The 17,764-nt window shown below is 45.6% G+C and overlaps 1 protein-coding gene across 1 annotated transcript in view; it reads left to right on the top strand.

The window, feature by feature from the left end:
- The window catches only part of CCDC60 (coiled-coil domain containing 60), a 189,706-nt gene that overhangs the window by 118,892 nt on the left and 53,050 nt on the right, over positions 1–17,764 (top strand). The window contains exon 4 of the mRNA XM_038763713.1: positions 12,773–12,940. Within this exon, the coding sequence (XP_038619641.1) occupies positions 12,773–12,940 (168 nt within the window). The remainder of the gene's footprint in view (positions 1–12,772; positions 12,941–17,764) is intronic.

Here is a 17,764-nt window from a genome sequence, read left to right as displayed (position 1 = left end):
ATCAACGCACAAAAACATACGACACTTCCCTTTGTCTGAAAGGCAGTTCAAAATCTGTGTTGTGACTACAGTTGACTGAAGCTCAATTACTGTAATAAATGCATTCCCCAATTTCATCTGAATTGCATTTGCATTTTAATGAATGATTCTCACCTACTTCTCAATTTGGCAGCCAGACGAAAATTGATTAAGTTATTGTATAAACGGGGCATTCTCGGGCGGGGATTTTTGAGGCAAAATGGTATTTACTCGGTGCTCTCGTTGTGGAGCTGTGATTATTAATCGACTGTGTTTGGCTTCCAGGGAAATTCAGCTGAGGGATCTAAGGGCGTTTGACATTTATGTACCATCAAGTCTTTCCTTTTCTCCCTCCGAATAAACTCGTCTGGGATCGTGATATCAATGGATGTGAACTAAGCAGTTGCAATACGCACCACACATCTCCGGTGCCAACCATTCCGGCCCGACCTGATTTATCTGCCATTATTTAGAAACCGTAAGATCTGTTAGGTGATTTTTTGTTTTTCCAGGTAGGCAATTTGCTTGTGCAAAAGCGAAGCTTCCCTGAAATCCAATAGCAGGAAGTGTTTGTGGTTCTTAATGCCTTTCTGCCATCCCAGTCAAAGCACGATTTGCTTTATAGCTCTATATTTCTTGAAGGCAGAGGTGGTAAATGTGAAAGGAGGATATATTGTACTCTCCCAAGCGCTCAGTGCAGTGCTTTGTACACGGTAAGTGCTCAATAAATATGATTGAGTGAATAAATGAATGAGGAGGGGGGCGAAGAGGCTCCAGCAGGACAAAAAATGAAGATGTGGAAGAGTCCCTTTTGGTCAGTGGTTTCCTTCCCACACGTACAATGGGGAAAGTCAGTCAGTCAATCGTATTTATTGAGCACTTACTGTGTGCAGAGTACTGTACTATGCGCTTGGGAGAATACAACAATAAACAGACACATTCCCTGCCCATGACAAGCTTACAATCTACAGGGGGAGACAGACATGAATAGAAATAAATCACTTAATAATAATAATAATAATAATGGCATTTATTAAGCGCTTACTATGTGCAAAGCACTGTTCTAAGCACTGGGGAGGTTACAAGGTGATCAGGTTGTCCCTCGGGGGGCTCACAGTCTTAATCCCCATTTTCCAGATGAGGGAACTGAGGCCCAGAGAAGTGAAGTGAAGACATAAGTGGTTTGGGGGTGGGAGGGGGGATGAATAAAAGAAGTCAGGGCGACGCAGGAGGGAACGGGATAGGAGGGCTTAGTCAGGGAAGGCCTCCTGGAGGAGATGTGCCTTCAATAAGGCTTTGTAGGGTCTGTCGGATATGAGGAGGTCAGAGACGGGATGTGGGCGAGAGAATTAGATCACACCTAGACAGATGAAATGGAAGTAGAGTGAGTAGATTGGCATTAGAGGAGTAAAGTGTGTGGGCTGGGTTGTAATAATGTTGGTATTTGTTAAGTGCTTACTATGTGCAAAGCACTGTTCTAAGTGCTGGAGTAGATACAAGGTAATCAGGTTGTCCCACGTGGGGCTCACCGTCTTCATCCCCATTTTACAGATGAGGGAACTGAGGCCCAGAGAAGTTAAGTGACTTGCCCAAAGTCACACAGCTGACAAGTGGCGGAGCGGGGATTTGAACTCACGACCTCTGACTCCAAAGCCCGGGCTCTTTCCACTGAGCCACGCTGCTGCTTCCAATAGGAGAGTAGTGAGTTGAGGTAGGAGTGGGCAAGGTGATGGGCTGCTTTGAAGTCAGTGCTGAGGACAGGAATTGCATACACCCATTCTCCTTCCCTAAATTGAATTGTGTGGCTCCACCTGCTGTGTGACCTTGGGCAAGTCACTTATCTTCTCTGTGCCTCAGCTGTAAAATGGGAATCCAATCCCTGTTCTCCCTCTTCCTTAGACAGTAAGCTCCATATGGGACAGGGATTAGGCCCGACCTGATTATTTGATATTTAGTGCAGCACTTGGCACATAATAACAATAATAATAATAATGGCGTTTGTTTAGCGCTTACTATGTGCAAAGCACTCTTCTAAGCACTGGGGAGGTTACAAGGTGATGAGGTTGTCCCATGGGGGGCTCACAGTCTTCATCCCCATTTTACAGATGAGGGAACTGTGGTCCAGAGAAGTGAAGTGACTTGCCCAAAGTCACACAGCTGACAGTTGGCGAAACCGGGATTTGAACCCATTGAACCCATGACCGCTGACTCCGAAGCCCGAGCTCTTTCCACTGAACCATGTTGCTTCTCAGGACAGGGATTAGGCCCGACCTGAGTATTTGAGATTAAGTGCAGTGCTTGGCACATAATACCACAGTTATCATTATTCTTTCCTAAACACCATTCCCTCAATTTTGTAAGCAGTGAATCCTAGAGTTTTAGACTGGGAAAGTGTTTCAGTAGATTATCTGGTCCAGAAGCCTGCATTTGGCAAGAAACCAACTAAGTCACCCACTTTGATTCTCGTTGAAAATATGACTACTGATGGGGACTCCATAACCTCCTTTGATTGTCTGATCTGTTACTTCTGACAAGAAGGTCTTTGTATGGCTAACTCAGTTCTCTTGCTGTGATTAAGCTCCTCACCTCGTGATTGTTCCTCTGAGATGGCCCTCCTCTTAATAATTCTATTTTCCATCCCTTCGACTGTTTCTGAAGTTTCTCCTGAACCCTCTCAAAACTCCTCTGTATCCTTTGAAAAGGATGAACCCTGAGTACACATGGTTTGACTTTATGATTTGACCTAAACTTTTCTCTCCACTGCCACCTGATCCTCTCTGCATTAAGCAGAAACTCCTGCCCATTGGCTTTAAAGCACTCGGGTGGCTCTCTCCTCTCTACATATACATCTACATTTTCTCTCCTTCTCCAGCCCAGCCCACACCCTCTTCTCCTCTGCCTCTAACCTCCTCACTGGGCCTCGTTCTCTCCCGTCCTACCATCGACCCATGGCCCACGTCCTTCCCCTGGCCTGGAATGCCCTCCCTCCACACAGCCGCCAAGCTAGCTCTCTTCCTCCCTTCAGAGCCCTACATCATCGTCATCATCAATCGTATTTATTGAGCGCTTACTGTGTGCAGAGCACTGGACTAAGCACTTGGGAAGTACAAGTTGGCAACATATAGAGACAGTCCCTACCCAACAGTGGGCTCACAGTCTAAAAGGGGGAGACAGAGAACAAAACCAAACATACTGACAAAATAAAATATATAGAATAGATATGTACAAGTAAAGTAAATAAATAAATAGAGTAACAAATATGTACAAACATATATACATATATACAGGCGCAGTGGGGAAGGGAAGGAGGTAAGATGGGGGGGATGGAGGGGGGACGAGGGGGAGAGAGAGAGCTACAGAGAGCTCACTTCTTCAGGAGGCCTTCCCACACTGAGCCCCCTTTTTCCCCTCCTCCCCTCCATCCCCTCCACCCTACCTCCTTCCCCTCCCCACAGCACTTGCATATATTGGTACAGATTTATTACTCTATTAATTTTACTTGTACATATTTACTATACTATTTATTTGGTTAATGATGTGCATAGAGCTATAATTCTATTGGTTCTGACAATTTTGACACCTGTCTACATGTTTTGTTTTGTTGTTGACTGCCTCCCCCTTCTAGACTGTTGTTGGGTAGGGACCGTCTCTATCTGTTGCCGACTTGGACTTCCCAAGCGCTTAGTACAGTGCTCTGCACACAGTAAGCACTCAAGAAATACGATTGATTGAATGAATGAATGAATATACACTGTCTTATCTCACTACACCCCAGCTCGCACTCTTCATTCCTCTCAAGTCCTGCTTCTCACCCCTTCCCTCACCCCATACTGACCACTGCTTCGTGCCCTCTTTTCTTCCAGGAACTTCCACCCCCTTCACATCTGACCTATCCTATCCTATCCTAAAAAAACCCTCCCTTGACTCCAGAGCTGTCTCCATTTATCGCCCCATCTCCCTCCTATCATTCTTTCCAAACTCCTTGAGCAAATGATTTGCTCCCTTTATTCATTCCCTCCGCACAGCTCCACAGCACTTATGTACAGATCTGCAATTTATTTATTTATGTTAATGCGGATCTCCGTGTCTCTAGACTGTAAGGTCGTTGTGGACAGGGAATGTGTCTGTTCTATTGCTCCTTGTACTCTACCAAGCACATAATACAGTGCTCTGCACACTGTAAGTATATGTTGCCGACTTGTAGTTCCCAAGCGCTTAGTACAGTGCTCTGCACACAGTAGGTGCTCAATAAATACAATTGAATGAATGAATGACAGTAGGTGCTCAATAAATACAGTTAACTGACTGACTGCCCAATCACCGCATTCCCTATTCTCAGAGCCCTTCTCAAAACACTTCTCCTTCAATAATAATAATAATAATGGTATTTGTTAAGTGCTTACTATGTGCCAAGCATTCTACTAAGCACTGGGGGTAGATACAGAGAAGCAGTGTGGCTCAGTGGAAAGAGCACGGGCTTCAGAGTCAGTGGTCATGGCTTCAAATCCCAGCTCTGCCAATTGTCAGCTGTGTGACTTTGGGCAACTCACTTAACTTCTCTGTGCCTCAGTTACCTTATCTGTAAAATGGGGATGAAGACTGTGAGCCCCCCGTGGGACAAGCTGATCACCTTGTAACCTCCCCAGTGCTTAGAACAGCACTTTGCACATAGGAATGCTTAATAAATGCTATCATTATTATTATTACAAGAGAATCGGGACGGATACAGTCCCTGTCGTTCATTTTGTGCTTACTGTGTGCAGAGCACTGTACTAAGCGCTTGGGAAGTACAAGTCGGCAAAAGATAGAGATGGTCCCTACCCAACAATGGGCTCAGAGTCTAGAAGGGGGAGACAGACAACAAAACAAAACATGTAGACAGGTGTCAAAATCGTCCGAACAAATAGGATTAAAGGGGCTCACAGTCTTCATCCCCATTTTACAGATGAGGGAACTGAGACCCGGAGAGGTGAAGTGACTTGCCCAAGGTCACTCAGCAGACTAGTGGCGGAGCCAGGATCAGAACCCAGACCCTTCTAACTCCCAGGCCCAGGCTCTATCCACTAGGCCACACTGCTTCTACTCAGGTTCCAGCCGTTTCTTCTCGGCATTGCTTGGTGAAATGAATCATTTTGATCCCCCAGGTCCCTGGCCACGTTCTTCATGTGTTGCCAATTTGTACTTCCCAAGCGCTTAGTACAGTGCTCTGCACATAGTAAGCGCTCAATAAATATGATTGATTGATTGATTGATTCACTGCAGAATCAGAATCCGGACCAATGCCACTCCGGAATCAATGAGGGACAGAAGCCAGATTTAAGAGAAAACACAGCTCCCTTCCCACCTCCACCCCCACCCTGCAAATAGCTCTTTACCCAAATAGACTGGTAATCGACAGTAATGAGGAAGAAAGTGAAAGGAAAGTGCATGGGAATTAAATGGAAATTTGCTCAAATATTAAGTATTTTCCAAAGTGCCTGAATAGCATCAGGGGAGCCCTTGAGCTCCGCCAGGAAGAACCATGGGATGGCCAAATCTTCTCCGAATGGCCTGGTGATCGTTCAGTGTCCGGCTTTGTTCTCAGGGCCCTAATAATGAGAGTCATGATGACAGCATTTGTTATGTGCTTACTATGTGCCAAGCACTGTTCTAAAGCGCTGGGGGAGATATAAGGTAATCAGGTTGTCCCATGAGGGGCTCACAGTCTTAATCCCCATTTACAGATGAGGGAACTGAGGCACAGAGAATAATAATAATAATAATGATGGCATTTGTTAAGCGCTTACTATATGCAGAACACTGTTCTAAGCACTGGGGAGGATACAAGGTGATCAGGTTGTCCCACATGGGGCTCACAGTCTCCATCCCCATTTCACAGATGAGGGAACTGAGGCACAGAGAAGTGAAGTGACTTGCCCACAGTCACACAGCTGACTAGCGGCATTAGAACCCACGACCTCTGACTCCCAAGCCTGCGCTCTTTCCACTGAGCCACGCTGCTTCCCCTTAAGTGAAGTGACTTGCCCAAAGTCACCTAGCTGACAAGTCACGGAGCCAGGATTAGAACCCATGACCTCCGACTCCCAAGCCCGGGCTCTTTCCACTGAGGAGAATCATAATGTGGTCTTGGCTAAGCGCTTACTACGTGTCAGGCACCGTACTAAGCGTGGGGGTGGATACGAGAAGCAGCGTGGCTCAGTGGAAAGAGCCCGGGCTTGGGAGTCAGAGGTCATGGGTTCTAATCCCACTCCGCCACTTGTCAGCTGTGTGACTTTGGGCAAGTCACTTCGCTTCTCTGTGCCTCAGTTACCTCATCTGGAAAATGGGGATGAAGACTGTGAGCCCCATGTGGGATAACCTGATTACCTTGTATCCATCCCCCCAGCACTTAGAACAGTGCTTGGCACATAGTAAGCGCTTAACAAATGCCATCGTTATTATTATTATTACAAGCCATTCGGGTTGGATGCAGTCCCTGTCCCATGTGGGGCTCACAGTCTCAATCCCCAATTTATAGATGTGGTCACTTGGACCCAGAGAAGTGACTTGCCCAAGATCACACAGCAGACAAGAGTGTGAGCCCCATGTGGGACAGGGACTGTGTCCAACCTGACTAACTTGAATCTACTGCAGCACTTAAAATAGTGCTTGACACATAGTAAGCATGTAACAAGTACCATAATTATTAATATTATTACTATTAAATGGCAGATCCGGGATTAGAACCCATGACCTTCTGACTCCCTGGGCAGTTCTTTATCGACTACGCCTAGCTGCTTCTCTGTAAGCACTTAGAGCTCACTCTGTGCACAGTAGACTTTAAGCTTCTTGAGGGCAGGGATCATGTCTATTTACTCTCCTGCATTCTCCCAGGTGCTTAGTACAGTACTTCGCACACAATAGACTGTAAACTCCCTGAGAGCAGGAGTCTAGGCTGTGAGCCCACTGTTGGGTAGGGACCGTCTCTATATGTTGCCAATTTGTACTTCCCAAGTGCTTAGTACAGTGCTCTGCACACAGTAAGCGCTCAATAAATACGATTGAATGAGAATAGAGAAGCAGCGTGGCTCAGTGGAAATAGCACTGACTTTGGAGTCAGAGGTCATGGGTTCAAATCCCACTTCACCAGTTGTCAGTTGTGTGACTTTGGGCAAATCACTTAACTTCTCTGGGCCTCAGTGACCTCATCTGAAAATGGGGATGAGGACTGGGAGCCCCCGTGGGACAATCTGATCACCTTGCAACCTCCCCAGCGCTTAGAACAGTGCTTTGCACATAGTAAGTGCTTTATAAATGCCATTATTATTATTATTATTATCATTACTAACTCTGTTGTATTGTACACTCTCCTGAGTCCTCAGAACTGTGCTCTGCACACGGCTGATCAAATGTTCCTCTAGGGCAGGAAAAATGTCTACCAATTCTATTGTAATAATAATAATGGTATTTGTTAAGCGCTTACTATGTGCCAAGCACTGTACTAAGTGTTGGGGTGGATACAAGCAAATCAGGTTGCTGAAGGCCAGTGCTTTGCACAGGGTAAGGTCTCAAGCAGGTCGTAGAGGATAGAGGAGGGGCCTGGGAATCAGAAGATCATGGATTCTAATTCTGGCTCAGACGCTTGTCGGCTGTGTGACCTTGGGTAGTCACTTCACTTCTCTACGCCTCAGTTACCTCATCTGGAAAATGGGGATGAAGACTGTGAGCCCTATATGGGACAGGGACAGCATCCAACCTGATTACCTTGTATCCACCCCAAAGCTTAGAACAATGCTTGGCACACTGTAAGTGCATAACAGTGTGGCTTAGTGGAAAGAACACGGGCTTGGGAGTCAGAGGTCATGAGTTCTAATCCCGCCTCTGCCACTTGTCAGCTGCGTGACTTTGGGCAAGTCACTTCACTTCTCTGTGCTTCGGTTCCCTCTTCTGTAAAATAGGGAGGAATACTATGAGTCCCACGTGGGACAACATGATTACCTTGTATAAACCCCAGAGCTTAGAATAGTGCTTGGCACATAGTAAGTGCTTAACAAATACCATTATTATTATAACAAATACTATTACTATTTATTATTATTATCGTTATTATTATTATTATTATTATTATTATTATTACTATTATTACTGACTACCAGGCAAATGTCGCTTCAGTTTTAAGGATCTGGGTGGGATGGATTTATGAGCCCACTGTTGGGTAGGGACCGTCTCTATATGTTGCCAACTTGTACTTCCCAAGCACTTAGTGCAGTGCTCTGCACACAGTAAGTGCTCAATAAATATGATTGAATGAATGAATGAATGATGAAAAATTAATCCCTGCTCTACCAGTTTGCTTGCTGTGTGACCTTGGGAACATCACCTCACTTCTCCATGCCTTCGTTTCCTCACTTCCAATGAGGATTCAATACCTGTTCTCCCTCCTACTTAGACTGCGAGCCCCATACAGGACAGGGACTGTGTCTGGCCTAATTAACTTGTCCGACCTAATGAACTAGAGCAGTGTTAGGCGCATAGTAAGCACTTAACAAATACCACAAAAAAGGGGAAAAAAAAACTAAGCTGCATCATGCAACTGGTCAGATGCAGAGGTGGAGAAGTTCAGCCCTGACAGAAAACAACTTGGTCTGAAATGGATCAGTCTCCTCCTCTAGACTAAATGGGCAGGGAATGTGTCTGTTTATTATTATATTGCACTCTCCCATGAGCTTAGTACAGTGCTCGGCACACAATAAATGCTCAGTAAACACAATTGAATGAATATATGACTGATTGGATCTCAGTTGCCACTTTCTACTTGCTCATTCTAAAGAAAGCCCTCAGGACTAATCTGTGTGGCTTTATCCATTTCCCCACCAAGGTTCATCTTCTCTCCTCTTCTCATTCATTCATTCATTCAGTTGTATTTATTGAGCGCTTACTGTGTGCTGAGCACTGTACTAAGCGCTTGGGAAGTACACGTTGGCAACATATATAGAGACAGGTCCCTACCCAACAGTGGGCTCACAGTCTCCTCTCATCAGTCTAGAGTCCGTTCTAGACTGTGAGCCCACTGTTGGGTAGGGACCGTCTCTATATGTTGCCAACTTGGACTTCCCAAGCGCTTAGTACAGTGCTCTGCACACAGTAAGCGCTCAATAAATATGATTGATTGATTGATTACCCCTGCCATCTCAAGTGGACACCACCTTGCTTTCCTTTCCCCAGCCCCTTAATACCAGAATGCCCTTCCTTCTGTCTCCTAGGCCCTGACAGAAATCATTGACAGCCTTCTGCTTACTCCTCGGGAATCGCGGTGACAGAAAAGATAAATTCGCCACAGACAGGAAGCTTGAGGGCACTTAATTGCCAGCCTAATAATAATAATAATGGCATTTATTAAGTGCTTACTATGTGAAAAGCACTGCTGTAAGCACTGGAGGTTACAAGGTGATCAGGTTGTCCCACGGGGGGCTCACAGTCTTCATCCCCATTTTACAGACGAGGGAACTGAGGCACAGAGAAGTGAAGTGACTTGCCCAAAGTCACACAGCTGAAAAGTGGTGGAGCTGGGATTTGAACCCACGATCTCTGACTCCAAAGCCCGGGCTCTTTCCGCTGAGCCACGCTGCTTCTCTAAGCCAGTCATCTCCAGAAAGACCCTGTGCCCCAAAAGGAACTACTAATTCATTCATTCATTCATTCATTCAATAGTATTTATTGAGTGCTTACTGTGTGCAGAGCACTGTACTAAGCACTTGGAAAGTCCAATTCAGCAACAGATACAGACAATCCCTACCCAGCATTGGGCTCACAGTCTAGAAGGGGAAGACAGACAACAAAACAAAACAAGTAGACAGGCATCAATACCATCAAAGCAGTGTGGCTCAGTGGAAAGAGCCCGGACTTTGGAGTCAGAGGTGATGGGTTCAAATCCCGGCTCTGCCAGCTGTCAGCTGTGTGACTTTGGGCAAGTCACTTCACTTCTCTGGGCCTCAGTTACCTCATCTGTAAAATGGAGATTATGACTGTGAGCCCTTCATGGGACAACCTGATCACCTTGTATCCTCCCGGCACTTAGAACAGTGCTTTGCACATAGTAACTGCTTTACAAATGCCATTATTATTATTATTATGATGATTATTATTATCAAAATGCTAGGTACTAATATTTGTTGAGGAGACAAGGAGCCTACAGTGTTTCAGAGGTGAAGCTGTGGCGGGAGAGAAGTTAACTTGGACATCAAAATCAATCAATCGGTCGTATTTATTGAGCTCCTACTGTGTGCAAAGTCTGTCTCCCCCTTTTAGACTGTGAGCCCACTGTTGGATAGGGACTGTCTCTATATGTTGCCAAGTTGTACTTCCCAAGCGCTTAGTACAGTGCTCTGCACATAGTAAGCGCTCAATAAATACGATTGATGATGATGATGATGATGCAAAGCACAGTGCTTAACTAACCACCTTTAGCTGGGAAGCAGGGTCAGACTAAGTCCTGCCCAAAGGCCAAGCACATTTCCATGAAGGGCCATCCTGAGGGAATTCAGTAGGCCACACTTCTTACGGAAAAAGCCCAGGCCTGGGGGTTCTCAGAGGACCTGGGTCCTAATCCCGGCTCCGCCACTTGTCCGCTGTGTGACTTTGGACAAAGCACTTAATGTCTCTGAGCCTCAGTTTCCTCATCTGTAAAATGGGGATTCACTACCTGTTCTCCCTCCTACTTAGACTGTGGAACAGGAACTGCATCTGTCCTGATTCATTTGTATCTATCCCAGGGCTTAGAACAGTGTTTGAGACTTAGTGAGCGCTTAAAGAATTCTGTTATTATTAATGTAATTATTATTATTATTTGTCAGGGATTGGGGGAGGGCTGGAGCATGGCAGGAAACTGCCACGACTCCAATTCCTGGCTCATTATGGGCACGGAGCATGTCTGCCATTTTTTTTTTTTAACTGGTATTTGTTAAGCGCTTACTATGTGCAAAGCACTGTTCTAAGCGCTGGGGGGAACACAAGGAGATGAGGTTGTCCCATGTGGGGCTCACAGTCTTAATCCCCATTTTACAGATGAGGGAACTGAGGCACGGAGAAGTGAAGAGACTTGCCCAAGGTCACACAGCAGACATGTGGGGAAGGTGGGATACGAACCCATGACCTCTACCTCCCAAGCCCGCGCTCTTTCCACTGAGCCACGCTGCTTCTCCCGTTTCTGTTTCTGCCATTTCTGTTTCCGTTCCTGCCATTTCTGTTGTGTTGTACTCTCCCAAGTGTATAGTACAGTGCTCTGCACATAGTAAGTGCTCAGTAAATACCACTGATTGATGGATTTGTTGGAACCGAGCAGGACATTACCCAGGCTTTCAGGTACAAGTCCTGATGAACTCTGGGATAATCCAACCCTGATTTCATCATCATCATCATCAGTCGTATTTATTGAGCGCTTACTATGTGCAGAGCGCTGTACTAAGCGCTTGGGAAGTACAAATTGGCAACATATAATTTCTGATATGGAGAAATGGCACAATTATATGGGCCCAAAAGCATCACAGGAAGCAGCATGACTCAATGGAAAGAGCCTGGGCTTGACAGTCAGAGGACCTGGGTTCTGATCATTCATTCATTCATTCATTCAATCATATTTATTGAGCATTTACTGTGTGCAGAGCACTGGACTAAGCACTTGGGAATTACAAGTTGGTGACATATAGAGACAGTCCCTACCCAGCAGCGGGCTCACAGTCTAGAATGGGGAGACAGACAACAAAACAAGACATATTAACAAAATAAAATAACCCGGATCTGCTACTTCATACATTCAATTGTATTTATTGAGCGTTTACTGTGTGCAGAGCACTGGACTAAGCGCTTGGGAAGGACAAGTTGGCAACATGTAGAGACGGTCCCTACCCAACTACGGGCTTTGCCTGCAATGTGACTTTGATCGTCACATCCCTTTTTTGAGCCTCAATTTCCTCATCTGTCAAATGGGCATTCATTGCCCATTCTCCCTCCTACTTAGACCTTGAGCTCCATGTGGGACAGGGACCATGTTCTACCTCATGATTCTGTATTTACCCCAGCGCTTAGCACTTAACAAATGCCATACTTATGATAATCAAGCAAAAACTCCTCACTCTTGGCTTCAAGGCTGTCCATCCCCTCGCCCCCTCCTCCCTCACCTCCTTTCTCTCTTTCTCCAGCCCAGCCCACACCCTCCGCTCCTCTGCCACTAACTTCCTCACTGTACCTTGTTCTCACCTGTCCCGCCATCGACCCCCGGCCCACGTCCTTCCCCTGGCCCGGAATGCCCTCCCTCCACACATCTGCCAAACTAGCTCTCTTCCTCCCTCCAAATCCCTACTGAGAGCTCACCTCCTCCAGGAGGCCTCCCCTGACTGAGCCCCCTTTTTCCTCTCCTCCTCCCCATCCTCCCTCCTTCCTCTCCCCACAGCACTTGTATATTTGTACCGATTTATTACTCTATTTTCCCTGTACATATTTACTATTCTATTTATTTTGTTAATGATGTGCATATAGTTTTAATTCTATTTGTTCTGACGATTTTGACACCTGTCTACATGTTTTGTCGTCTGTCTCCCCCCTTCTAGACTGTGAACCCGTTGTTGGGTTTGGACCGTCTCTATATGTTGCCGACTTGTACTTACCAAGCGCTTAGTATAGTGCCCTGCACACAGTAAGCGCTCAATAAATATGATTAAATGAATGAATGAATGAATGATAAGGCACTCCATTCTAAAACTCAGTCTTTCCTCGGTAGGCAGATGATCAACTCAGTAAAGCAAGGCCAAGGATATTTCAGCATCCTGAAGAAGGAAAACGCAAACAGAAAGAAAATATTGCAAATTAAAAAAGAAGAAGAGGGGCGAACCTTGTTTCGTCATCCTAGAGAGGATTTGGACGATGAGTCTCAAGAAGACTTTCTGAAGTAAGTCTACTTCCTACCAGAACTGCTTATGTTTATTATTATTATTATTATTATTATTATTATTATTATAATGTTTGTTAAGCACTCATTGTGTACCAAGCTATAATTATTATAGGAGTTCAGCTCTTTCAAGATTATCATTATTATATTTGTTAATAATGATATTTATTAAGCGTTTACTATGTGCAAAGCACTGTTCTAAGCTCTGGAGGGGATACAGGGTGACCGGATTGTCCCACGTGGGGCTCACAGTCTTAATCCCCATTTTACAGATGAGGTAACTGAGGCACAGAGAAGTTAAGTGACTTGCCCAAGGTCACACAGCTAAGCGGCTGAGCAGGGATTTGAACCCATGACCTCTGACTCCCAAGCCCGGTCTCTTTCCACTGAGCCCAGACTGAGCCCCTTCCCTCCTCTCCCCCTCGTCCCCCTCTCCATCCCCCCATCTTACCTCCTTCCCTTCCCCACAGCACCTGTATATATGTATATATGGTTGTACATATTTATTACTCTATTTATTTATTTATTTATTTATTTATTTTACTTGTACATTTCTATCCTATTTATTTTATTTTGTTGGTATGTTTGGTTCTGTTCTCTGTCTCCCCCTTTTAGACTGTGAGCCCACTGTTGGGTAGGGACTGTCTCTATGTGTTGCCAATTTGTACTTCCCAAGCGCTTAGTACAGTGCTCTGCACATAGTAAGCGCTCAATAAATACGATTGATTGATTGATTGATTGATTGATTGAGCCATGCTGCAAGTTAATCAGGTTGGACACAGTCCCTGTCCCACGTGGGGATAGCAATCAATCAGTGGTATACTTCACGCTGCTGCCTGGATCATCTTTGTGCAGAAAGGCTCTGGGCATGTCACTCCCCTCCTCGAAAATCTCCAGTGGCTACCAGTCAACCTACGCATCAAGCAAAAACTCCTCACTCTCGGCTTCAAGGCTGTCCATCACTTCACCTCCTCCTCCCTCCCCTCCCTTCTCTCCTTCTCCAGCCCAGCCCGCACCGTCCACTCCCCTGCCACCGCTCATCTCCTCACTGGGCCTTGTTCTCGCCCGTCCCGCCGTCGACCCCTGGCCCACGTCCTTCCCCTGGCCCGGAATGCCCTCCCTCCCCTCATCCGCCAAGCTCGCTCTCTTCCTCCCTTCAAAGCCCTACTGAGAGCTCACCTCCTCCAGGAAGCCTTCCCACACTAAGCCCCCTTTTTCCTCTCCCCCCACCTACCTCCCCTGCCCTACCTCCTTCCCCTCCCCACAGGACCTGTATATAAATTTGACAGATTTATTACTCTGTTTCTTGTACTTGTACATATTGACTATTCTATTTATTTTGTTAATGATGTGCATCTGGCTTTAATTCTACTTATTCTGATGACTTGACACCCATCCACATGTTTTGTTTTGTTGTCTGTCTCCCCCTTCTATTCTGTGAGCCTGTTGTCGGGTAGGGACCGTCTCTATATGTTGCCAACTTGTACTTCCCAAGTGCTTAGTACAGTGCTCTGCACACAGTAAGTGCTCAATAAATACGATTGAATGAATGAATGAATTAGGCACTTACTCTGTGCAGAGCACTGTACTAAGTACTTCCATTCATTCATTCATTCAATCGTATTTATTGAGCACTTACTGTGTGCAGAGCACTGTACTAATACAAAAGAGTTGGTAGGGTACAATCCCTGCCCACAGTGAACTTACAGTCTAGAGGGAGAGATGGGAATTAATGTAAATAAACTTGGGATATAATAATAATCATTATTATTACAGTATTTGTTAAGTGCATATTATGTGCCAGGCACTGTACTAAGCACTGAGGTGGATACAACTGAATCGGGTTGGACACAGTCCCTGTCCCATATGGGGCTCACAGTCTCACTCCCCTTTTTACAGATGAGGTAACTGAGGCCCAGAGAATTGAAGTGATTGGCCCAAGGTCACACAGCAGACACGTGGCAGAGCCGGGATTAGAACCCATGAAGCAGCGTGGCTCAGTGGAAAGAGCATGGGCTTTGGAGTCAGAGGTCATGGGTTTGAATCCCAACTCCGCCACATGTCTGCTGTATGACCTTGGGCAAGTCACTTAACTTCTCTGAGCCTCAGTTACCTCATCTGTAAAATGGGGATGAAGACTGTGAACCCCACATGGGACAACCTGATCACTTTGTATCCCCTCCAGCACTTAGAACAGTGCTTTGCACATAGTAAGCGCTTAACAAATGCCAACACTATTATTATTATTGTTATTATTATGACCTTTTAAATCCCAGGCCTGTGCCCTATCCACTATACTCCACTACTTTCCATGTGCATGTACATAAGTTCTGTGGGGCTGAGAGTGAAGTGAATTTCACTGGATACTGGATACTGGATAGAGGCCCTGTCCCATTTGGGATTCATAGGCAGAGGGGGAAGGAGAACAGGTGCCTTGTTCTTATTATTATGGCATGTCTTATTCATTCATTCATTCATTCATTCATTCAGTTATTGAGCGCTTACTATGTGCAGAGCACTGTACTAAGCACTTGGGAAGTACAAGTTCGCAACATATAGAAACGGTCCCTGCACAACAACGAACGGGCTCACAGTCTAGAAGGAGGAGTCAGACAACAAAACAAAAAAAAGTAGACAGATGTGTATCAGTTTAGATCAAAATAATAGTAATGGCATTTATTCATTCATTCATTCATTCAATCGTATTTATTGAGCGCTTACTGTGTGCAGAGCACTGTACTAAGCTCTTGGGAAGTACAAGTTGGCAACATATAGAGACAGTCCCTACCCAACAGCAGGCTCACAGTCTAGAGGGGGGCTCACAGTCTAGAAGGGGGATTTATTAAGCGCTTACTATTTGCAAAGCACTGTTCTAAGCGCTGGGGAGGTTACAAGGTGATCAGGTTGCCCCACGGGGGGCTCAGTCTTAGTCCCCATTTTACAGATGAGGTAACTGAGTCACAGAGAAGTGAAGTGATTTACCTAAAGTCACACAGCTGACAAGTGGCGGAGCGGGGATTTGAACCCATGACCTCTGACTCCAAAGCCCCTGCTCTTTCCACTGAGCTACGCTGCTCCCCCAAAACCTCAAAACCTCTCTTATGCCCTTACTATGTGTCAAGCACTGTTAATAATGAATAATTATGGTACTGGTTAAGCGCTTCCTAAGTGCCAACCACTGTTGTAAACATTGGGATACATACAAGATAATCAGGTCCCACATGGGGCTCACGGTCTAAGTAGGAGGGAGAACAGGTATTGAATCCCCATTTCACAGATGAGGGAATTGAGGCACCAAGAAGCGAAGTGACTTGCCCAAGGTCACACAGCAGACATGTGGCGGAGCCAGAATTAGAACCCAGGTCCTCCGGCTCTCGGACCTGTGAGCGTTCCACTAGGCCACCGCTGCTTCCCAGAAATGAAACTCCCCGGTGAGTTAAAACTCCCAAAAATTAACTCCTGAATTTCTCATTCTACAGTTATTTGTGCTCCCTAAACCATAATATGATCAAGCAAAGTATATCTCTCCTTCTTTCACCATTCCAGCTGAATCCGCAGCTACAAAACCAGGTCAGTGTACCCGGAATGAAAGGACGCTCCTGAATGGAAAATCTGGGACATCCTTGATTCTCTTTCTGCAGATAAAAGCTTCTCGGATCCAACTTGAGTGCGAAGAACTCTCAGGCCCGATCGGTTCAGATTTAGAAGAGACCTGGGGTTCGTTTGTGTGAGACAGGGAAGGATTCAAAACCGGAATTCATAATTTCAAATTTAAAGAAGCAGCGGGGCCTAGCGGAAAGGGCCTGGGCCTGGAAGTTGGAGGATCTGGGTTCTACTCCAAGCTCTGTCAGTTGCTTGCTGTGTGACCTTGGGCAGGTCACATCTAGGTACCTCAGTTCTCCTCTTCTCCCTCTTATCATCATCAATCATATTTATTGAGCGCTTACTGTGTGCAGAGCACTGTACTAAGCGCTTGGGAAGTACAAGTTGGCAACATATAGAGACAGTCCCTACCCAACAGTGGGCTCACAGTCTAAAAGGGGGAGACAGAGAACAAAACCAAACGTACTAACAAAATAAAATAAATAGAATAGATATGTACAAGTAAAATAGACTTAGACTGTGAGCCCCGTGCGGGACAGGTACTGTGTCCAACCTAATTCACGTGTATCTATTATTATTATTCTTAAGTGTCATCGAGTGTTTTCTGATTCATAGGGACTCCATGGATCTACTTTCTCCAGAACGTCCTGTCCTCTGCCATAATCCTCAACCTTTCTCACACTTCATTCATTCATTCATTCAATCATATTTATCGAGCGCTTGCTGTGTGCAGAGCACTGTACTAAGCGCTTGGGAAGTACAAGTTGGCAACATATAGAGACGGTCCCTACCCAACAGTGGGCTCACACTTCTTCTGTTATCGTCATTATGGCCTCTGTCCATCTCACTGCTGGTCTGCCTCTTCCACGTTTTCCCTGGACTTTTCCTAGCATTAGTATCTTCTCCAGAGAATCAGTACTCCAAAATATGTTCATCTAAGTCGAATCATTTGGCCTTCCAAAGACCACTTTGGTTTAATTTGCTCCAAAATCCATTTGTTTGTTTTTCAGGCAGTCTAGGGACTGTATCCAGTATCCTTAAGTGAATCTACCCCAGGGCTTAACACAGGATTTTTTTTTTAATGGTATTTTCCAGGCCCGGTACTGAAGCGCTGGGGTAGATACAAGCAATTCAGGTTAAAGCCAATACAGTCCCACATGGGGCTCTCCATTTTAATCCCCATTTTAGAGATGAAGTCACCGAGGCGCAGAGAATTAAAGT

This window comes from Tachyglossus aculeatus, chromosome 21 (assembly GCF_015852505.1).
Source record: "Tachyglossus aculeatus isolate mTacAcu1 chromosome 21, mTacAcu1.pri, whole genome shotgun sequence".
In the NCBI taxonomy this organism is placed as follows: domain Eukaryota; kingdom Metazoa; phylum Chordata; class Mammalia; order Monotremata; family Tachyglossidae; genus Tachyglossus; species Tachyglossus aculeatus.
The sequence above is the reverse complement of the archived record's forward strand: the minus strand, read 5'-3'. Positions and strand labels throughout refer to the sequence as shown.